Source organism: Siphateles boraxobius, unplaced genomic scaffold (genome assembly GCF_051911475.1).
Source record: "Siphateles boraxobius isolate OS27281-9 unplaced genomic scaffold, OSU_SipBor_1 7, whole genome shotgun sequence".
Lineage (NCBI taxonomy): Eukaryota > Metazoa > Chordata > Actinopteri > Cypriniformes > Leuciscidae > Siphateles > Siphateles boraxobius.
The window spans coordinates 33,492,501-33,516,852 of record NW_027509197.1 but is presented as its reverse complement, the minus strand read 5'-3'; the positions used below and the strand labels follow the sequence as shown (position 1 = coordinate 33,516,852).

General features: G+C 37.4%; 2 protein-coding genes across 3 annotated transcripts in view; both read left to right on the top strand.

Moving 5' to 3' along the window:
• cwc22 (CWC22 spliceosome associated protein) overlaps nucleotides 1–7,014 on the top strand; it is a 46,464-nt gene extending 39,450 nt beyond the window's left edge. For both annotated transcript variants that reach the window (XM_077215963.1, XM_077215962.1), the window contains exons 17-21: nucleotides 385–537; nucleotides 688–815; nucleotides 1,895–1,996; nucleotides 2,080–2,288; nucleotides 6,095–7,014. In XM_077215963.1, coding sequence (XP_077072078.1) covers nucleotides 385–537; nucleotides 688–815; nucleotides 1,895–1,996; nucleotides 2,080–2,288; nucleotides 6,095–6,657 — 1,155 coding nt within the window. In that variant the 3' untranslated portion in view covers nucleotides 6,658–7,014. The remainder of the gene's footprint in view (nucleotides 1–384; nucleotides 538–687; nucleotides 816–1,894; nucleotides 1,997–2,079; nucleotides 2,289–6,094) is intronic.
• A 3,845-nt stretch (nucleotides 7,015–10,859) lies between these two features.
• Nucleotides 10,860–24,352, top strand: part of znf385b (zinc finger protein 385B) — a 134,487-nt gene continuing 120,994 nt past the window's right edge. Inside the window, exon 1 of the mRNA XM_077215973.1 lies at nucleotides 10,860–10,986. The gene's annotated coding sequence lies outside the window, so the exon portion shown is untranslated. The remainder of the gene's footprint in view (nucleotides 10,987–24,352) is intronic.

Sequence of the window (24,352 nt, the reverse complement as noted above, 5' to 3'; positions counted from 1 at the left end):
TAAAGCGTTAGCTCACCCAAAAAGGAAATTTCTGTCATTAATTACTCATAAGACTCATAAGATATCTTTGATGAAATCCGAGGTGTTTCTAAACCAGCCATAGGCAGTAACGTCATTGCAACTTTTAAGACCCAGAAAAGTAGTAAAGACATTGTTAAAATAGTCCATGTGACTACAGTGGTTCAACATTAATGTTATGAAGCGACGAGAAGACTTTTTGTGCACAAAAAACAAACCGAAATAATGACTGTTTATTGATTTATTCAACAATTTCTTCTCTTCTGTGTCAGTCTCCTATGCTGATCACATTTGTTGAACTAACCCTTTAAGAGATTGCAACAGTTGTTTTTGTTTCTCCGTCTGATATCTTCATCATTTATGTAGAGGTTTTGCCTGTTGAAGAAAGAATACATGGAGAGTTTTGAGGCCATCTTCCAGGAGCAGTATGAAACCATCCACCGGCTTGAAACCAACAAACTTCGCAATGTTGCCCGATTGTTTGCTCATCTCCTTTACACAGACTCTGTTCCATGGAGTGTGAGTTACTTTTATTGCTTTCTCCTTTACATTCACCACATCAACATTTAGCATCCCGCAAAGCTGTATTTACGTTTCAGACAAAGAGATATCAATATGGCTGGACACATTATTGGTTTCCTGATGCAGTAAAACAACATTTTCTCTCAGGTCCTTGAATGCGTTAGAATGAGCGAAGACACAACGACGTCCTCCAGTCGAATCTTTGTGAAGATTTTGTTCCAGGAACTTTGCGCTTACATGGGTTTGCCAAGACTGAACGAGAGACTCAAGGACATGTAAGTGCTTTTCTTTGTGTACTGTGTGGTAGGGCTGGGCAGTATACCGAGTTTGCACGATATATCGATATATTTTTTAGAAACAATATGGAATGAGGCAATACCGTTTATATAAATACAGTAGTTTGATATGAGCACATCTGAAAATAGCAGAGGACGCAGTGTGAGCTGCTGCAGTGAAAATATATAGTACAATTTGTCCTAAACATGACACAAGCTTATATTAAGGGCTTCAAAATGGATATAGTCAACAAGTTTAAAGCAGCTTGCCCTGTCAGATGCTCTGACATATACTGTTACTGACTGACAGATAAATGCTTGCGCTGTTTAATGCGTTTGAGATGTGGTGCTTTCCTCAGTGCTTAACTTACGTCTGTAAATGTTAGAAAGTCAAACAAATATGTCCATATCATTGTCAGGAGAGTAGGAGCTTCTGTAAGTGAATCTCCGCTAAAATTCAAGCTTCCGTGAATGAGCGCCGCCGCGCAGATGCGTGCCAAACAGACGGAGCATAATAGAATAGTAGCGCAATAATTCTGACTAAAATATACATATTGCTAAAATATTTGTTATTGGTGACAATAAATGTGCCATATGTGGAATTTTAAACCTACAAGTAAATATATTTTTATGAAAGTGACCATTATAATGGGATAATCAAATGCAGGCTAATATAATTAGTTTGTGCTTTTGTTTTTATTTTCATTTTTAGTTTAGCCTTTAGTCAATATAAAAACAAAAGCATTATTTTTGTTTTTAGATTGTAATGTTACAATGTTAGAATGTTATGTGATTTTTAACACCTTTTGCACATAATATATTGCACAGCCTTCATTAGATACACTATATTTGTTTTCATATTCTTCAATATCAACATTGTTTGTAGGACACATTTTTTTTTTATAAATACAGATTTTCTTTATGCAAATAGAAAAATGTAGAAAGTACCGAGATGTATAGTATATACAAAGATATAATTTTATGGCCATATCGCCCAGCCCTACTGTGCGGTTTCATTGAATATAATTAAACTTTATAATGCAGCCGTATAACAGACCATTTCATTGGTTTATCCTCAGGACTCTTCAGCCTTTCTTCGAGGGTCTGTTCCCACGTGACAACCCAAGGAACACAAGATTTGCCATAAATTTCTTCACATCGATCGGCCTTGGAGGACTGACGTAAGAACCTGATAAACCTCTCTTGTTGGGTCACTTTAATTATTATGAAATAATGCTCATCAAACTTGTTTATTTTCTTTCAGGGATGAGCTGAGAGAACATCTGAAGAACGCTCCTAAGATGATCATGACCCAGAATCAGGATGTGGAGTCATCTGATTCTGATTCCTCTTCCTCTTCCTCGTCAGACTCCTCCTCATCTTCAGATTCCTCATCTGACAGTGACAGCAGTGACAGCGACTCTGACTCGTCCAGCGGCTCGAACTCCTCTTCCAGCAGTGGCAGCTCTTCAGGTATCCAAACACTTGTCATTTAAGTTTAAAAAAGGGCCTTTTCTTCCTCAAATATTTGTAATGACTGGCTAGCCTATTTGTCTGAAGTACTAAAGGAATCATTGAGGAAAACGAATCATTAAGTGAAATCAGAATCACAATAGATTAAACAAGTAAAATGTTCCTTACAATTAGGGCTGCTCAAAATTGGAAAAAAACTGACATTGGGATATTCAGTTTTTCTACTATATATTGTGATATAAAAAAAACAGATGACAAGAATAGCTATTTTGAAAGAATAAATCATTCTAGAATGAGTTTTTTTTTTTTTGAGGAGTGCATCTGCATAGAAAAAAAAATACTATATTGTAAAATAAAATTTTTTGTATTTTATAAAATAAAAAATAATTTTATAGTACACTGTACATCATAATTTTTTCATTCATGAAGCACAGAGCTGTATTTTACACGCATGCAGCTCATTATACAGTATTTCAGCATCAGTGAAACCGGCAGCGCATATATTATAATTAATTTACAGTTTCACTATCGAACTAAGCCATATTGCAATATCAATTTATTTTGATATGTCATGCAGCCTTAATTACAATTCCCTCCTGAATTGTAAGTAGTGTTGTTATACCCATGACTAAATGTCCCATTTTGAATGGTTTAGATTGGACTGAAAGCTTTTAATTGTGGACATTGCAGTGGGTTTACCCTCGTAATGAACAATAGCAGGGGTAATCCGGTTTCCCATTGTTACTTGATGAAATGTGAAAGAAAGTGCGGCCATTGGCCCGGTGCCTAATTATTCATGCCGTTTGTGTCTGGACTTGACATGCGATCAGTTTTGTGTTTGTTTTACTTCCTTAATTATTCTGCTTGTTATGGAGTGTTTCCCCCCTCCCTTCCTGAGCCCTGATGATCACCAGTCTGTACTTCAGAACATTAGGAGTGTCCACTTTGTAGATCCCATCACACAAATTCTCAAATTTTGACAAGAATCCTTGAAGTTTGAGCTATATAGGATCCCTGTTCTTATGGAAAACCAGGCCTTTTTAAAGTTTCTTTATATGTTTTTTATATGCAGTATATATAAATTATGTAACAAATATAACATATAATAAGCATATAAAAAGTGTAAACATCTTTAACCTTTAATTAAAACCCTAATTTATTTCATAGATCAACTTTCCATGGGAGAAATATCTTCATCCCAACCAGGGATTGGTCATAAATAGTTTATTTTAAATAACGGCATTATAAATATACACTTTTCTCCTAACGAGACTACTGTGTTTTAGATATTGGTGGCACTTCCAGTTTAGGGAAGTTTTATTAAAAAAGACTAAATCAAATCACTAGGTTGCGCTACAAATATTCCTTATCCATCAGTTTGACTGTATGGGCTTTAAAATTGTCTTCATGTTCTCGTGTTCAGACTTCAAGAGAATAACGTAACACTTGGTATTTTAATGTGACGTAGTATTACAACAATATCTGTGGCAAAAGCTTTTCAGTCGCATTCTTTTTCGAAATTCTTCCAATTTAATTTATGATATATACTATTAATAATTCACTGGAATGCACTAAGAATCTCTTGTTTTTTCTCCCTAAGTCCTCACATCTCTTTCCCGGGTGTTTTCGTACGTATGCTTTAATTTGTGCAAAGTGTCATAGGACGTAAGAAAAAGGTGGATAAACACTTCCCCTTCCCAATCTGCATGCAAGTAGACACTTTTTATGGCTTCAGCAATGTGTAAAAAGAGATTATAATTAGATTTGAGAACAGGCAGATTCTGACAGGAGTCTAAGAGTCTCAGCTGTTGAAGTGCTGTAATTTGTTCTTAAGGCTGTTAATGAAGTTACATTTTTAGACGAGATGTGATGTCAGGCCTCTCTCATCTCCTCTGCTACCGTTTAACGAATGTTAATTGATGTTTATTGCTGCTTTTCAAGGAGGACATACTTTCAGTCCTCCAGCAGTTCCCTCAAACATGCAGAAATACATTTAAAGTCTTCACGACATCAACATGGACAATTCTTATTTATTTTTTTAACAGAATGTTGCAATGTTTGTTCTACAAGATTTATCTGTGCACCCCCCCCCCCCCCCCCCCCCCATTTCTTCATGACGTGTGTCTCTGTGGAGGGTGAGATTAAATATCCTGCAATCTGGCATTCAGATCTCCCTTTAATTTAATTAGCAACACCCAACTTCCTTAGATCCAATCAATTTCCATTTAATGTCGACTTTAACACTGCATTTTAGTGGTTTGATCATATTGACTTGAGAATAGGCCAAATTTAGTGCTACGGTCTCTCTAGTCTAAATCACACACACGAATTGTTTACAAATGACTTTCATGAGTTGATTTGTTATAATGAATCAGTTAAAAACAGCAATCCCAATTTATCGGTTTGAATCGTCTAATGGTTGCTTTGAACTGGCACAGTTTTATCTACTTAACATCGACATTTAAAGGGATAGTTAACCCAAAAAATTAAATTAGCCCATGATTTACACACCCTCAAGTCATTCTAGGTGTACATGACATTCTTCTTTCACACGAATACAATCAGAGTTATTTAAAAAAATGTCCTGGCTCTTACAAGCTTTATAATGGCAGTGCGTTTGTCTAAGAAAAATATCCATACTTAAAACTTTATATAGTAAAATAAATAGCTTCCGGCCAAACGAACTTACGGATTTGACTTAACTGTAAAGCGCAACTTACACGAGTAATGCAATGTACTGCTGATATTTACTCTACGCCACGGCGCACTACGCTACTTCTGACGTCATTAGTTGCGTTTAGGCACAAGTAGACTGCGTATGGCCATTTGGCCAGAAGATACAATTTTACTTTGTAACTTAATATGGTTAATATAGATATTTTTCTTACACAAACGCATCACTTCGCTTCAGGCCTTTATTAACCCACAGGAGTCGTGTGGAGCACTTTTATCATGGATAGATGCACTTTTATGGACTTCAAATCAGAAACAGACATTCACTCCCATTTTAAAGCTTGGAAGAGCAAGGACATTTTTTTTATATAACTCTGATTGTATTCGTGTGAAAGAAGAATGTCATGTACACATAGGATGACTTGAGGGTTAGTAAATCATGGGCTAATTTTCTTTTTTGGGTGCATGTTATTGACATTATTGTGAAATGATTCATATTTCATTTTTTTTTAAAATAATTTTTGGCAAGTTTATAATAAAATTGTCATCTTCCTACTATGACAAACTTCTCTCTGGGGACGTACGCTGGGCTTCTCCAATCATTTTGTCGGCTTAAACCCCGGCTCTTTCTCGCAATTGACTACAGGCTGCATTGAAATCTGAACTCATTGCATAATTGATTATATTTTTCACTGTTATTGAACCGAACTAAATCAACACTGAACTGACTTCAGCTGAGTAAGGACACTTAGTCTTTTTAGAGCTTGTTTACAGCAGAATTTAATTTTGTTTGCATCACTGATCATTATTTTCCTGTTGATCACTTTAAAGCAGCTTTGAAACAATGCATATTGCATAAAGAGCTATATAAATAAAGGTAACTTGACTTCCAATCGATCAACAACCAAGTCCCGTCCTACATTTTTTGTCTTTACAATAATCCGATGCACTTGGAGGTACATCACAATAAGATGTCACATCGCGACTTTAAGGCTAGCGTGCAATCGTAGTGGAACCGAACTAGAATTCCTTTTGATTCCTTAACCTTTTCCTATGTTACTGAAGGAACTCCTCCTCCAAACTGAACACATCACATTTGATTTGACCCTTGAAATTCTTCTCTTCCTTCACAGACTCTGACTCGAGGCGCAAGAAGGCTTCGGGGAAGAAAAAAGACAAGAACAAGGAGAAGAAGTCCAGCAAGGCAGCAAACCAGCGATCTCCTCTGGAGGAGCGGCCCAGCAAGAGGCACGAGAACCGCCGGCAAGATGGCGACAACGAGGACCGCCGTGGACCCGACAAACACCAAAGAGATTCTCGCCGCCGGGGACACGGGGACGAGTCGCCCCCTGCTCGACAACGAGGAGAACCAGAGCGGGGAAGAGGACATAAGGAGCAGCAGCATCCCAGACACGCTCAGGACTATGAGGACAGACAGCCAGATTCACGCAGGCACAAGGACGATGGCAAAAACGATTCCAGAGCGGACAAGGACAAAGATAGACGGCAGAGCCGAGAGAAGGAGCCTCTGCGGCGGAGCCGGGACAGGTCAAAGTCACGAGAGAGGAGCCGCAAAGAGATCGACTCCAGGGACTCGTACAGGAACGGCTTGGAGAGGGCGGACAAAGAGAACAGGCATTCTGACAGGAGGAAAGACGAGAGGAGCAGGGATGGCTCACCGAGGAGACGCAGATAGCCGCCTGAAGGAAGACACAATCAAATTATGATGTTCTTGTACCAATTTTGAGCCGTTCCTCATTCAATGTACTTTCACCTATGTGCTTTTGCTTAGCCTTTGTTATACAGTAAAGCATAGCGTCTTTGAGCTGTCATTTGAAAGGACTCATGGGGAAATGTACCGCACACAGTCTGATGGTGAAAATGTACCATACACACTCTGATGGTGTGTAAGGTGTTCCTGAAACAATTAGCGGTTAAACAGTAAAATATTTTGTATTTTGTGTAACCTTTACCCAATTGTATTTTTGATGTTGTCTCTGAAGTAATTGGGGGAAAAGCAAGATTAAAGATAACATTTGCTATAAATTTCAAAGGTTTACTGTGCTTATTTAAGCCGCATATGATTTAAAACCAATTATAGGACAATTCCGGCCAAAAATTAACCTAGGGCTAAATAACACATGGGTACCGAGTCGACCGTTCTTTGGGATGCGTTTTCATGATAATCGAATGTAAGTTACCCAGTTTTAATGTTATTTTTAGTTTAACTACAGATAAGTTGTGTATGGGGCATCGAATAAGTACGAATAAAAATCGCTAGTTAATACCACTAACCCACACTAACACTGAAGCATAATGAGGGTCCCTACCTGCAAACCAAAGCATTGAGAACTTTGTAAGTGTACAGACAGTTTAATAAGCAGATACTTTATAGAAAAAAGACAGTAATCTTCGCGTATACAAGCAGGAGCCATCTTTGGAAAACAGTCTTGAACCACGAACGCCGTGCTACGTGAGCTGATATGTGACTATCGACAAAGTCCTTTTAGGTCTCTGTTATCGACCAGAACGTAGAACGGCTTTCGTGGTTCGACTGGTCGAGACTGTTTTCCAAAGTTGGCTGCTTCTTGTATACGCGAAGATTACGGTCTATAAAGTATCTGTTTATTAAACTGTCGGCCTACACTTACAAAGTGGAAATTTTTATGTTCATAAATCATTCTAATATGCTGATTTGCTCATCAAGAAACATTTCTTATTATTATCAGTGTTGAAAACAGTTGTGCTGCTTAATATTTTTGATTTTTTTTTTTTATAAATAAAATTATTTTTGTGCATCTGTAAGCAAATATGGTGTTTTTAAAGTTGATTATTTTCATTTAGTTGATTCATTTTAGTTGTTTGTGGCATCACAACTACTCATCATACTGCTTTTGAATTAAACATGTATTTATATTCGTTCTATCATGGTGACTATTTAATGTTGGTTCCTTTGATAAAAAAAATATAAAATTCAGACCAAACACCAAACTAAAAATATATTTTGCTTCGTTCTGATTTTGAATTAAATGTCGAAAATGAATAATCTGGGGGGGTTTATGTCTCAAGAGGTTTTCCATCTCAATTCTTTGCTTGTGTCAATGGTAGATCTTAGTAAATGTATGTGGTATAGGCTACGCATGATGTTCGTTGTTGCGCATACAGCAAATGTGATTTCTGTCACATCTCATTTCAGATGCACTGAAATGCGTGCGTTTCAAACAGCATGTCCGTCATTGGACATGAAGCTGCTTTGCTTTCACTGATTTCTGCTGTGCTGCCCAAAAGGATTTAAATCTGCCGTGACCTTCAGGGGTAACTGAGACTGAATACGTGAAGCCTGATATAGAAACAGCCCTTTTCTTTGTAGCTGATGTTAATGGGACACAGGACAAGCCCACTGGGATTGTAAAGCAGCGAAACTCATTTGAATTAAAGGTCATCAATTGAGAGCTGGCAGTCAATTTAAAGAGGAAGGATCCAAGGTTTGCTTTGTGGTATATAAATTATATGAAGAACACGATGCATTACGTAAATGAGAATTATTTAATTATGATGATGATATGTGTGTGTGTGTGTGTCTGTGTATATATATAGCAAAAAAATGAAGCTATGAAAACATTCTCATTACTGTAATGCATCTTATTTTTTATATATTTTGATTTTGACGGTTTAAGAAATATACATTTGATTATTGAGATTTTTTAGCATTCCTGTAATACAATTTGCATTACAAAATAAATGTAAAACAAATTAAATAAGCTTTATTTAATGTAAGCATTGATTATATATTTGTTATTAATGACTAAAGTGTTTTTTTTTCTGTGCTTAATTGCCTTGTTTAGCATTGGTTCCTGCTCGAGACAGACTCTTATCAGAGTAAAAGAACCTCATTCTCTGTCTAAGAGAAGTGGAGGAGTGCTCTGGAGGGAAAAGCTTGCATGTTTCATTATCAGTGAGGCAAGAGATAGACCTGTTATTTCTTACTCCTTCGACACCACACTGTCACAGTCCCTAGCTCTTTCAGCGTCACCAGCATCTCTGCAGGAATTTTACACTTTGGTATCACAAGATGTTTTTGGAAGCAAACCCCTTCCATTCACAGCTAACTGGAAATTTGCACGCCTGACTCAGAATCACTTTTGCTCCATGTGGTTCTTTATTTTCACATTTATGCATTTGGCAGATGCTTAAATCTAAAGCGACTTGCATTGCATTTAATGTATAGCCTACATCTGATCAGTTCATGCATTCCCTGGGAATCAAACCCATGACCTTGGCATTGCTAACACTGTGCTCAACTGTAGAAGCTACAAGGATGCTGCTATTTCATTTTTCGTTCAGTGGTATTAAGCAAGACTGCGTCTGATCTTCTTCTGTTATGTTGACATTATAGAATGTATTCATAGTTCACAGGCTGAGAAATGAGGTGAGATAATCGAGCACATTCAGGAATTGTGGGAATAGCAGCTTTCATTAGACCTGACTCACTCCTACACAGGACAGACTTGACATCAACATCTGGTGCACTTGAGATGACTGCATCCATCTCCATTAATATCTGTGCATGCATGTTTGTATTTATGATTATTAATATGGAAAATTATTTCAACCCATCACCACTCTCATCTACCTCCCACTGCAACAGACGTCCCTTGCGGCCCATGCGTTTCATGCTCATGCTGATGGCTGTTGCTGTGAGAATGGGCAGTTCTGTGAATGTCTGGAAAGAAAATACCCCATGAATGGAAGCTTTGCCCAACGTCACCACAGGAAGTGAGTAAACGGGTGGAGTTCCGTGTGGGTGCTTCCTCAAACCCTGTTTTTAAATTCTAAAATAGAATTTTTGTAGATCACTATTACTGTAGCGTGCAATTAGGGGTCTATACGTTCTGGCGGGCCATCTCGCCACAGCAGACATCTTGAACATTATTCAAACCTTGTGTCCCGAAGTCGAATTTGGCTCAAGCTACCCCTGCCTAAAGGAGGGCAGGCATTGGTTTTATTAGTGAATTATTGGGTTGTTCCAAACCTGTATGTATTTCTTTCTTCTGCTGAACAAAATTATATATTTTTTGTTGATATTTTGAAGTAGGCCTATATGGGTAATCAAACAGTTGGTAGGGCCTATGGAGCAAAATAATAATAATATATATATATATATATATATATATATATATATATATATATATATATATATATATATATATATATATATATATACTATGGATGTCAATGGGGAAATTTACTTTTATTATTTTATAGGCTACAATAGCTTTCTTAACATACCAATTGTCTATAATCCTGCATTGTGCATTACTGTTTGCTCTTTGACGTTTTTTCTGCTAAATGCATGAATGTAAATATAAAACAAATAAAGACGTTTAACAATTTTCAGTGTTTTTTTTTCTTCTTCTTAATTTCCCCTGAGGATGCAAAATTATAATTTATAAACAATATTTGCTTAACAACAACTTCATGTGCAAGAAGAGAAAACTTTCAGGGGTATTTTTATTGGCATATAATTGCCAAGCGATTTCTTCCCATAGGGAGAAAGAGAGGAAGGGAGTGTACAGGCAGTGAAAGTAGGCCATACAGTATGTGCTCTCAGGTAGCGCTGCCCCTGAGGTATCGGGAAAAAATTACGAATTCTACACAAATAGCTACTATAGCGACGTCAGTTTGTGAATAATACTTACACAGTGCTGACGTCGCGTGGTTACCATCCAATAGGGAATGCTCAAAATATGAATATTAATTATATCACGCTGACGTTCTAGTTGACTGGCCAATGGCGAAATATTGGTGATGAATATTAATTAATTACAGTTGACGTTGCTTAGGAACCTGCCAATGGCGAAGTCTGGTGGGATGAAATTTACTCACGAATCCTTCTCCATAGTAGGATTCGTAAACTTCAGTCAGGATGCGGCGCATCTCCTCGCAGTCCGTTTGCGCCCTGCAACCTGCAACCCAGAGTGAAGCCAAGTCCGTTCAACGTCACCGGTAAACATCAGCTGTTCAGGTAAGTGAACCGCAGGAGAATTCATGTGCTAATGCATTTTGACAGCAGTACTTCAGTACCGCTCCGTCCAACTTCATTTTAGTGATTGAAAAACAACTTGAAGCATCAAGCCAGTATTTGATATATCAACTAATTTGTGTGATTTTATGAGTAGGCTATTTTAGGCAGAAATATTTCTTATTTTCTCTCGAAGCGCATCTTTCTTCATTTTTTTCCGTATGTTTAATTAAGTTTGGCAAAACACTTTCACCTTATCTGTTCGCACCGCTTTCTCTAACAGTTAAAGTAGTTTACTGTCAATTTCTGTCCTGCAAGGCATCATAGTCGTCATATCTCAACCGACGCGCTAGTTATGTCCAAAAATGCTGTGTAGTTTGGTAGGTTTCTCTGTATAACAGACATAGTAGCCTACTTAAATGTAACGTTAGTTCACTTAGAAATTAAAGCTCATCCTCATACTTTCTTTGAAAGTATGAAGAATGTCCTGCACTGTATTATATTTCCTGTGCTATATCAATCCTTTACAAAGGACTTGAAATCATAAACGTGTCATAACAGTAGTCCATATGACTCGTATTATATTCCAGGTTTTCGGAAGCCATATGACAGCTTTGTGGATGAACAGTTTGAATTGATAATCTTGAGTTGCGCCCTTGTCATTTGAGAAGTAGAAGTTTTCGATTTGTGAAAGAATGATTCGTTTGAATCGGATCTCCTCAATTAATCACCAGTTGATAAAACCAATGCGAAGGATTCGTTCACGAATCAAACCAATAAGGCTCTACCAGTTCTACTCACTTTCTCAATAATCTGTTCTCATCTGGTGATTTTGCGACCTTTTTGAGTTCTGGCATCTTTTATTTTGAGCGATACATTCCATTAAATAACAACAGAAAAAACAAAATAATAATAATAATCATTCATGAATGAAATTAATTATACAGTATGCTTTCATTGTCAGCATGGGTGGTCTCAGGTGTTCAACATCAGACATCTTCATCGCCATAGCTAAATTATAGATATTTTTATGTATATTGATGTATGTATGGAAAAAATGGTGACAGGTGGAAGTGCATGTAGGCACAACAGTAATACAGGATTGCTTGCTGTGAGTGTCTTTCACAGTTTGATGCCATAATTTCACATTTGTCCTTGGACCAAATAATCCTCTCATATTTGTAAATCTACATTTAGCCTCATAATATGCAACCTAAAGGGCTTTATGCTGACTTTAAGCTCTGGCCTTTGTGTCTTTGAACAACCTTTGTTCCTTCATAATTGTAAAAATATTAGAAATATCCTAAATGGAAATATAAAAACTTTGAATATGATTGCCCTGGACTTTAATCAGTGTTGGTCAAAAAGTTCATGCATTATTTCAACCAAATTTACCTGGTTAAATGTTGTCAGAGTTTTATGCTAGTTTTTGTGTATTGGGTTCTCTCTCTCTCTCTCTCTCTCTCTCTCTCTCTCTCTCTCTCTCTCTCTCTCTCTCTCTCTCTCTCTCTCTCTCTCTCTCTCTCTCTCAGTGTGTGCAATGTGAACATAATGCATAGGTGTTGCTTCTCAGATATTCTCACTGAAGTGTCGTCTACCTGTACATAATTAATAGAGCACTTATGTCCTTTACTCATCAAGATTCATTTGTTCAGCAGTATTGCGTCATGCCTTGAAAAGCAAAACAAGTTGTAGGCTTAAGGCATCTTGGGAAATAAACACATATTAGTCCACCTTTGTTCTAGGCGTCCATAAGATAAATGTACCCACAGTGACAATAAGCAAGCATATGCAGGCATAGAATAGAGCACATGTTCGTTTTTTTCGTTCCTTTCTTCCTTCCTTCCTTCCACACTATCTACCCTTTCTTCTTTGAAGAGAACCTAATGTTTAATAAGTCTGGAACATTGTATTATGGGACTCTGATCTATGCATTTTTTGAAAGTAAAGAGAGCCTGCCTAATTCAACTTTGAGATTGTTCTTCAGCTCAGCACAAAATTGTAACCCTGAGCTCTCAAATGTTCACAGGGCTGATATTATACCTCCTGTCTCTGTTAGAAATATGAGCTGGTGATGTGCCCTTGGTTTCTCAATGAGTGTGGAGAAGCACTTCTGGAGAGTAAAATCAAAGAGTTTCCTTCTGTATGGCAGTGTTACACCGTCTCATCGCCGCTATTTAATATCCGTGACAAACTCACTCATAAAATCTCAATCAACAGCATGCTGCTGCAAGTCATTCCGAAGACCTGCTGTAAAATCCAGAGAGAAAATGATTATCTGCACAATATTTAACCTCCCCGCCTCTGCTAATGATTATACAAGATTAACAAGAACATCTTGGCAATTTCATAGATGTCTTTTAAGGAAATAGTGGAGCAGTTTGGGGTTATTCGAGGTCAACGAGAATAAGTATTTTGGTGAAATGTGTCATTTCTGCATTCCTGGAATCCTTCAATGGTTTGAACATTCTGTCATTGGTTGATTTGATAAATATGATGTCTCTAGTTGCCATTATACTTTTTCTGGGTCCATTTGAAAGGAAGTCAATACCCTGGAGATTTGGAGATAGCGTTATAATTGTAGGCTAATGTTTTAAGTCACAGATTTATATCAGGAATCAAGCTTCTTGGTGAGAACTGAGCTTGTCTCATCTTGTAGTATGATATCTCTCTGCTCTGCAGATAGTTTATCAGTAGCGATACAAATTTTTGCCTGAAAATTATTAAGTAGCACAACTTTTTCAACTTTGATAATAATAAGAAATGTTTCTTGAACTCTAAATCAGCATATTAGGATCATATGACAAGTAATGACAGTAATGATGTAACGAGTAATGATGCTGAAAAGCTTTGCCAACACTGGAATAAATTACTTTTTCTAATAGGCTATATTACAATTTATTAAAATAGAAAAGAGTCATACATTTTAATAACATTTCATAATATTAGCTACTGTTTTCTACTGTATTTTTGATCAAATAGCCTAAATGCATCCTTGATGAACATGCGCATGAGAGACTTCTATAAAAAATGTAAAATTCCGTTAAAACTTTATTTCAATAGTCCACTTTAGACATTCTACTAACAGTATAAGTAACTTTGCATCTACATGTCAACTACCAGTCATTACAGTATTAGACTGCCAATACTTTATTTTGATGCTCCCCCAACAGACATTCCACTGACTATTCATTTTAGCAAGTACATTAACTTATTCTACTAACACGAACCCAACAATCTACTAATACTCTTAGTTAGTTGACATGTAGTTGCAAATAAATGAGAGTTAGTTGACCTGCAAAGTTACTTATAGTTAGTAGAATGTCTAAAGTGGACTATCAAAATGAAGGGTAACCAAAAATCTTACTGACCCCAAATTTTTGAATGGCAGTGTATATCAACCAGTTTACACAATCCAATCAATTCCTGATGGACAAAATCAAGTCCTGTCCTACATTTTTCACTGAATGTCCTGTTTTTTTACTCAGACATTCATCAATTATGTCAATAAAACGCGTTGCAAATGGCAACATGTTGTCATGATCACCAGAAAATGAGTTACAGAGTTCGGCCACAGACAATTCCAGAAAATTGTTATGTTTCCCTTATATTTACCCAATATCAGTTGCAGACCATACATTGCACATTATTTACAGTACACAGACTCACATGGATCATTCTCAGTAACCTCACGATTTTTTTTTTCTTCAGACACCGACACTATTGTGGGTCGCTATCTTTTCCGTGTGTTGCACAAAAGCCTTGATTCTCAAAAGACTGTTTTTTGGTATAGCTTGTCCCCCCTGCAGCTAGGAGATGCCTGTATAGGTGACTGGTAATTAGTCCCATTCTGTCTGCAAGTGATTTATGGAGCTCACCATCATGCATGCAAGTGATCCATGAGCAAAAGAGGCAGTCCTTCTACACAAGCAAGCACAAGTAGATATTTCATATTTTAGTCAAATTATTTAGGTTAACTTAGTACAACGCATTAATTGGCATGTTTAGATTTGTTCCTATACTGTATTTTGTGGCCTTTTTGGTTCCACATTGACACTACCATAATAATATTATAAGATTTAATTACTGATATATCTAAGGATGGGCAGAATGATCAAAAGCTCTTCTGACTCGGTTTTTTGAGATTCCATGTTTTTTAATTGCAAATATTTTTACGGCTGTATAAACAGCAGCAGAAACTGACAAATTCCTACCGTCACACAGTATATACCGTCATCTTATCAGTTATGTCTATTAACATCTGTCTCAGTTGGTCTAATAGTCATCTGTCATTTGCGCGGTACTGCAGAGAGTCTTTTATCAGCTGAATTATATAAAAACTCATTTGCTGTTAAGGTCATGACTGCTGTGGAGTGACATGCAATTGTGACATGACATCTAACATGACCTGAATTAGCATGCATATTACCTCCAATATACACACACACACATACCTTCGTCATTGTGTGCGTAGCTTTTTTGACCTTGCATTTATTTTTACTGACGGAAAAGCCCGGGAGGGGGCTGCTGCTCCTGGTTGGGTATGTAATGGGGCAGAAATAAATTGCCTCCACATCTCCTGCGTCTCTGCGGAGTTTAACGAATGATAAGGAAGCTGGGAAACTAGGATATTGGGAAGGTCAGCTAGTTCTAGTAATTAGCAGGAAGGATGAAGATGGAAGGTGAAAGAGGGAGAGGGTTAAGATTTCTCTTTGAAGGGAGTAATGTATCAGTCTTACTGTATTTTTTCCTGACAGGATGGGATATTTTGAGGGACTTAAATCAAATCCTTGGGAAATTTATATTCTTCACAGAGAATTTGTTTTAACAATATCATAAACCTTTGAAGGTTTTCGATATAGATACAGTGCATCCGGAAAGTATTCACAGCGCTTCACTTTTTTCACATTTTGTTATGTTACAGCCTTATTCCAAAATGGATTAAATTAATTATTTTCCTCAATTCTACAAACAATACCCCATAATGACAATGTGAAAGGAGTTTTTTTTTAAATCTGTGCAAAAAAAAAAAAACATGTATAAATATTCACAGCCTTTGCTCAATACTTTGTTGAAGCACCTTTGGCACCAATTACAGCCTCACGTATTTTTGAGTATGATGCTACAAGCTTGGCACACCTGTTTCGGGCAGTTTCTCTCATTCTTCTTTGCAGAACCTATCAAGCTCCATCAGTTGGATGTGGGGCGTCGGTGCACAGCCATTTTCAGATCTCTCCAGAGATGTTTAAGTCTGGGCTCTAGCTGGGCCACTCAAGGACATTCACAGAGTTGTCCCGTAGCCACTTCTTTGTTATCTTGGCTGTGTGCTTAAGGTCGTTGTCCTGTTGGAAGATAAACTGTCGGCCCAGTCAGAGGTCCAGAGCGCTCTGAGCAGTTTTTTATCAAGGATGTCTCAGTACATTGCTGCATTCATCTTTCCCTCAATCGTGACTACTCTCCCAGTTCCTGCCGCTGAAAAACATCCCCACAGCATGATGCTGCCACCACCATGCTTCACTGTAGGGATGGTATTGGCCAGGTGATGAGTGGTGCCTGGTTTCCTTCAGACATGACATTTGCAATTCGGGCCAAAGAGTTACATTTTGGTTTCATCAGACCAGAGAATTGTGTTTCTCATGGTCTGAGAGTCCTCAGGTGTCTTTTGGTCAACTTTCTTAGTCGGGTTCTTGGTCACTTCCCTGACTAAGGCCCTCCTACCCTGATCGCTCAGTTTGGCCGGGCGGCCAGCTCTAGAAAGAGTCCTTGTGGTTCCAAACTTCTTCCATCTACAGATGATGGAGGCCACTGTGCTCATTGGGACCTTCAATGCTGCAGAAATTTTTCTGTACCCTTCCCCTGATCTGTGCCTCAATACAATCCAGCCTCAGAGGTCTACAGACAATTCCTTGGTCTTTATGGCTTGGTTTGTGCTCTGACATGCACTGTTAACTGTGGGACCTTATATAGACAGATGTGTGCCTTTCCAAATCATTTCCACTCAACTGAATTTACCACAGGTGGACTCCAAACAATTTGAAGAAACATCTCAAGGAAGATCATGGAAACAAGATGCACCTGAGCTCTTATGTGATTTTTTCGTTTTTCATTTTTGACAAATTTGCAAAAATTTGCAAAAAATTTCAAATAAACTTCTTTCAATTTGTCATTAATGGGGTATTATTTGTAGAATTGTGAGGACAATAATTAATTGAATCCATTTTGGAATAAGGCTGTAACATAATAACAAAAAAGTGAGGCGCTGTGAATATTTTACGGATGGACTGTATGGAAACCAAGGCCACTGAAAGAATGGGCATCACTATTGTGTTGTATAAACCACATACTCTCTCAATATTTCATTCCCTTTCCCTGTGACACCGCAGTCTCTACTTCTCCCTAGCTTCAATGTGGATGTCCCTGTGTGCATCTATCTTTTAACACCAATAATGATTTGTAAGTGTTTTATTTATTTTTTTGCTTTCCTTAGTTAAATGCTTCTCCACTGTTGGGGTCCCGCCGAACTCATTCTAATTTGGTCAGTTCCTGCTAGTTAAAGCCCCCATTTGTCACATGGGTTTATATATGTAACGTAGCTGTGACAATTCACACCGTGCGCCGATGCCTAGGGATGAATGTGATGGGTGCCATGAGAGTGAGAGCAATAAAGAGACTGATGGGACATTACGTCATTGGCAGATTTTGAATGGCAGGTTCATAATAAACAATGTCTAAAATGTCTTTGCTGCATAAGTCCTGTGGATGATGCCAACATCTAATTCAACAGTGAAAATGTTCACTGGGAAAAAATGCTGAGTAAGACTTGATTTTATGCGGGGGAATAGATCGGACTGTGTAAAGTGACCGTTAAGTGAAGTGAAGTGAAGGATGAAACCAGGTGTTTGGTGGGAAGTGCCGAAAAGTAAGAGAGATTCATGACATCATTCAAAAAGGATAGTTGTTTCAGAGGTGGAGCAAGTTTCCCATTTAGGTAAAACAGTGTATTGTGTATGTATTGTAACAAGAATTTGTATTTGTAATTGCTTGTACCTATACTTTATGCACAATAAGACAGTGAACATATTTATAAAAGTAATTATTGACTTCTAATCCAGTGTGCAGCTCAGTTGTGTTACCCTTTGTTTTGTCTCCTCTATCATAAAAAGCAGAAAAATTAAATATTAGAAATTTCAAATCTAAAGGTAAAGCTACTTCTGCTATTTCAGACGATCCCTCTACGGCACCTTAATTAGATTGTTTCTCTGCATCAGCAAAATGAAGTCAGTTTTCTCACCGTGGTGCATGCTGAAATCAATTAACACTCCAAGTCGTACCTCTTTGACTGACAGTAAATAATTTCATTCAAACACTTTACTCCGCACTTAAACTGTTGATGTCAGTGCTAATGATGTCAGTTATTATGTGGTCATCGTTTTATATTTTTCCAATATCTGGGATGTGACTCTTGTAACCCTGATGTCAAAATGGCTTACATCAGTTGCTCCTACAGGCCATGCGATTGGTCCTAGTCCGGAAGCGAGGACAGAGTGAGAAAAAACCCGCTTCGAGCTTTATAATGGGTGACAAATACTGAGTCTCACTGTTTAGCTCTGTACCGATTCACAGGATCATGTCATACTGAGCAGAGGCTTTGTAGTTCACTTCTGTTGCCAACTTGCTCATTTGAAATTGCCTGCAATGTCTTCAAAAACATAGCTTTTGAGATGGAAAGGTCAGGAGTTTCCAGTACAACCATTAAAAAAAATATATATATATCTATATATATATATTAATATTATTTTTTATTTTTTTATTTTATTTTTTATTTTTAATAATATATGCTTGTATTATCATTTGAAAATTTTAGGGCTGGTAATATATTTTTTATTTAGCAAGGATGCATTAAATCGACAGAAAAGACATTTAATGTTACAAAGGATGCTGTTCTGATCAATTATGTTCTTTTGCACTTTCTGTTCATCAAAAGAATTATCATGATTTTCAACACTGATAATAATAAATTTTGCTTGAACCAAATCAGCATATAAGAATGATTTCGGAAGGATCAGGAGGAATGATGCTGAAAATGTAGCTTTGCATCAGAGGAATAAATAGCATTTTAAAATGGATTAAAATAGAAAGTTATTGAATACAATGTGCATACAATATATATATTTACTTTTTATTCATGATGTCATTGGTCCTGCCAATATATGTTTTTCATTTTTTCTTGGTGCATAGGATATGATATGAATGTGGAATAAAATCAAATTTATATCTAATGTATATTTCTTTAACGTTTAGAAAGCAGTTGAAGTACAGTGCTGAGTCTGCACCTGCTAATTCGGTTCTACTATAATCAGGTTGCGCACAGCACAGCCCCTTTAAACTCTCGGCTCAACTGGGCTTTCGCTGATCTCCTTTTGATTGGCTGCTGGCACGAGGTGTCTGTCCTCACCTAGACTTCTAAGTTCTTTAGATTTCCCGTCAATCAGCTGTGGAGTGGGACCTTCCTCCCACTGCTGAAATCCAGGACTGAGTAATGGACCTAAGAGAGGAACTGAACTGCAACAGCTGCCCCGACTGTAGTGGTTCATTTAGCATCGCCTCAGGTTATATGTAACCCTGCAAAAATCTGTTAAAAGCCCCTCTTCTCTATTTATATTTCAACATGTGCATCAATGATTTAAGTCATGAGTGTAGCTCATGTTGGTATTTCACCACCTACCCAATCCTAGATAATGGCATGCATGTAACTTAATCAGAGCGGATCCAGCAACAGACTTGCTGCCTTGCTGCCTGTGGACTACAATAATTAATTAATTATATTTATAATCAACATTTCTCTGATGTTTTTTTTAACTAGGCCTAAGCTTTTTGTAATGCATTGGAAATAGGAAATGCATTCTCCATGAAGGACACATGCTGCCTTTGAATTTTGCCAAATTAATTGATCTTACAAGGCAGAATAATCATGTAAGGAGTGTGCCCATGATGCCTTGAAATGCTGCCTACGTACTAGGTTTTGGAACAGAGCTGTTGTGTCTTTTTATAGATCTGCACAAGTGGTACAGTATGTGGGTCAAAAAGTGTAAAAATTTTTTTTTAAATGTATATATATATATATATATTATAACAGACCTGGGGATCCAGACTTTAATCAGAGAGCGAGAAATCGTTTGTTAATGTGATTTTGAGGAAGAAAGCAGCTTGTGGATCAGATGAGCCGAGGGATGGTTTGGCTCAGTGACAGATGGGAAACATTAGGGCTCCTCTAATCCTTTCAACATTGACACCAGAGTGTGAGAGAGGTAACTCACACCCACAGCGCCTGAAACCAACGCACAAAGCAGAAGACCTTGCGCAGAATATCTCTTAAAGCTAGCGAAGGAGCAGAACTGCTGCATGGGTCAATGACTTGCTCTCTGTTTGAATAGAGAGCATTCAGTGCAGCTTTATATACTCACTGGAGGCAGAGTTAATGCATTTCTATCAAGGGGGCAAGGTTTGGTGGTTAGCGTGACCCAGTTTACCCCTGATGGTAGATGTACACAACAAGATGGGCAAAAAGCGTCTTTCTCCATTGACTGCCATTCAAAAGTTGTTGTTTAACCTAATGAAATTTAATATTTTGAAATTAATTTAAAAAAAAATTTGTGAGCAGCACATAAATCTGTAATATTTTAACGCATTCTCATCCTTTGGCGTCATATAGGTGACGCCATATGACATTTCGTCGAAATCTTACGCACATGGCATCCTTTAGCGTCAATATAACACGCACTGTTATGGGTAGGTTTAGGTCTGGGGTAGGGTTACGGTTATGACGCCGTGGGATCTGTGTCTCATATTCACACTAAACGATGCCATGTGCGTTGGATTTAGACGAGCGTCACCTGTATGACGCCTTGGGTTCTGCGTCTCATATTGATGCTAAAGGATGCCATGTGCGTAAGATTTCAACGAAATGTACAAAGCGCCACATGTATGACGCCAAAGGATGAGAACGGGCTGAATATTTATAGTAGATGATTTAATTCTTTCCCCACCATTTCCGGCTTTCCTTGTTTTCACTGTTAGTATATGGTAGAGGGGCGCTATTATGCATCCTCTGAAAGAGTACTAAATCTCCTGATCAAAACACAGGCGAAAAAGAAGCAGGAACAAGCGATAGCATATGATGCATGTGTAAAATAACGTGATCATCAACATTAAACAGCATATAAATCAAAACTGCATAATGTTACCAAATGAAATGTTGACCCAGGATGAGCTATACCAATGTGAAGCTTTGGGGATGTTTGGGGATGGACTTGATGTACTCCGTTTTGATCATCTTTCTGAATCCTATCCAGACATAGTCTTTGAAAAAAATTAGATTTTCTCCGGTTTTTGCTATGTTGCATTTTTATGAAACTTTTCCACATTCAAGTGTTAATAAAAAAGAATGCATTAAGCTAGAATAAAACGTTTTGTGTGTGTGTGTGTGTGTGTGTGTGTGTGTGTGTGTGTGTGTGTGTGTGTGTGTGTGTGTGTGTGTGTGTGTGTGTGTGTGTGTGTGTGTGTGTGTGTGTGTGATTACAGTGTCTGTCCTTTCTTTTGATATATTGCATGTTAAGATATTAATACAACGAAATATTCTGGGGACTTGAAAATGTCAAACAAAATCAAACAATGAATTATACTACAACAACATGTATTAACCTTAATGTTACAAATGGATTGTATTGTGATGTGTAAAGTGTTTTTGTAAAATGTTACCATTTCATGTAAATCCAAACCGTAATGCTTAGATGCCCATTTTTAAATATCTATACAAATCTATATGAAATTAGATATTGTATGTATACTCTCCCACTTTATTTGGATCTATTTTGGAATGAAGTGTGTTTTTGTCACATTGTTTTATCCGTTTGAGGTACTATTAATGTTAGAGGCCTCTCAGCCTCGATGGCAAAAATACTGCTGTTCTCGATGCAGAATCTACTCTAAACATTAATTACTTTATAATAATATGAAAAAGAGGTGCCCGCGAGCACACTTCTTAAACCTAAAATGACAAATGGGACACCTTTTTGTACGCGTCACGCAGCAACCATTGTAAGTCCACAAGATCGTAAGTGCATATGAAGTGTAACATTTGGAACAGGGCTTATCTGTCAGTTGCTGTTTCCAACCACCTATTTTCATGCAAAATCTGGAATATTGCATAAAAAAACGCTGGACGGAAATGCCAAGATATGCATAAATTCAAAAAAATGCATAAAAAAACATGCATTCAAGATTTTTTTTAAATCGGATAAGCACACAAACTATGATGGTAATCTATCTATCAGTAAAATTGCAATTCTGCATCTCATTTGCTACCTCATTTCAAAATTCCAGTTGAAGAATTAAGCAACTGATAATGCCAATGGGTAGTTTTGTAGCTAATATACACCACTTTTATGAAGCCCTTAACCGCAGTAACTTCTGGACTGACCATGGGTTACTCTCTCTCTCACTGTCAAGTGTTAGTGGTCTTGGATTTGCTTGTTAATTTTTCATTAATCGTCTCCTATAGATCATAATGGAATATTGCTTTTAATTTCATTTTAAAATGTCTGCTGCTGAAAAGGGCCCATATGGATTCATTTTCCCACTTCCATTCATTTGTGCTGGTTTAGGATGTCATTGTCATAAATTACATTTTTCACGAATCATCGAATTATCCTGATTTTACTACTGTGAGATATTTTATGAATGCATATAAAGAATGAAATGCTTGAATTCTTTCATTTATCATCTGCCGTGCTTATTTTTACATGTCCCCTGTTTATTCATTCTTGGAACATGAAGCTTAAAGATTATCTGTCCAGTGAGGACGCAAGTCATTTAGATTTAGAGTAAACTGATTGCATAGTAGTTACAAATTATAGCATAAAGGGCCACACAAGTAGGGTAACAGCCGGCCTTTGTAAGCCCCATCTCTCAGATGATTGGTCAGCGATGGATTACGAACTCGGAGATAATTATGCTGGTAAATCCCAAATCCTGAATATGCAGCAGCTGAATATGCTTTTTTCGTGTGCTGTTATGATATTGAAAATACTTACAGCCCCTTCTCCCCTCTCCTGCTGTGTTATGGTATGATTGTAAATCGCTTATGACTGCTAATCCAGTTGAATTTTCAGTACACAAATATGAGTGATATTGCACTACGCTTCATCCTATAATTGAATGCCCTATTCCTGACCCATCTATAAAATATTGGGAAAACAAAGTTGAGGGGATTTGGCTGTGTATTATCTAACCGAGAAAGTATTTATGTATTTATTTATGCAAAATTAAATAATTGTATAATTAAATTGAGGGTGAATTTTCCCCCCTCAGTTTTCTCTGTACTTTGTTTATCCACTGTTTTTATTGCTTTGTCTTATTAACATGCTGTCTGCAGTCCAAGCAGTGTTGACACAGCGTGACTTCCATCAAGTCACTGTTACTCTTTTCTAGACAAACTTTGAGCATTTTCTACTAGCCTCTGAGCACTTTACATTGCAGCAACGCAAGTCTATTGATGAAATGTCCACCTTGTCCTGTCTTTGGAGCCTTTTTAATAATTCATCTGTCAACTTTGTTTACGGCACGTATAGTCAGGCCAGGTTCATTAGGATGTCCCACAGCAAGGTGAGCCGAACCTTCTCATTTCACCTCAAATCTTTCACTCCTTCAGACTCCGTCTGCTTCTCCCAATCACTCACTTGAAGGGATTGTTCATCCAAAAATGAAAATTTGTTGTTAATTTACTCACCCTCAGGCCATCCAAGATGTAGGTGACTTTATTTCTTTAGTAGATGATTTGTAGCTGAAACCGTGGTCCTTGGTGATTCATATAATGCAAATCAACGGCTACTGTCACTTTGAGAGTCAAAAAAACATACACAGGTAAAACAAAATGAATACCAATGGCTCCTGTCCTGACGATACATCTTATGAAGCGAAACGATCGGTCTGTGCAAGAAACTGAACATAATTTACAACCTTATTACCTGTAATCACAGCCTCAGCAAACTATCCTGAGCGCGTTCACGACAGTCTGCAGCGCGAGCTTCCTAACGCATAATGACGTAAAAAAAGTCAAAGATTTTGAAAAAATTCAAAATATTTTGTTTATTTGATGTTTTCTAGTTTGCTGGTGACCAGTTTTGCTGTTTTTACCCCCAGCATAGCATCTAGCTAATGAAATATTTTTGAGCAGAACATGAAAGCAGAAAAAAATGATTAAATAATACCCATTTCAGTGACTTTTACCTTTTTTTCATGACTTTTCCAGGCCTGAAAAACATCTGATATTTCTAGGTTTTCCATGACTGTGGGGACCGTATTGTGTGTT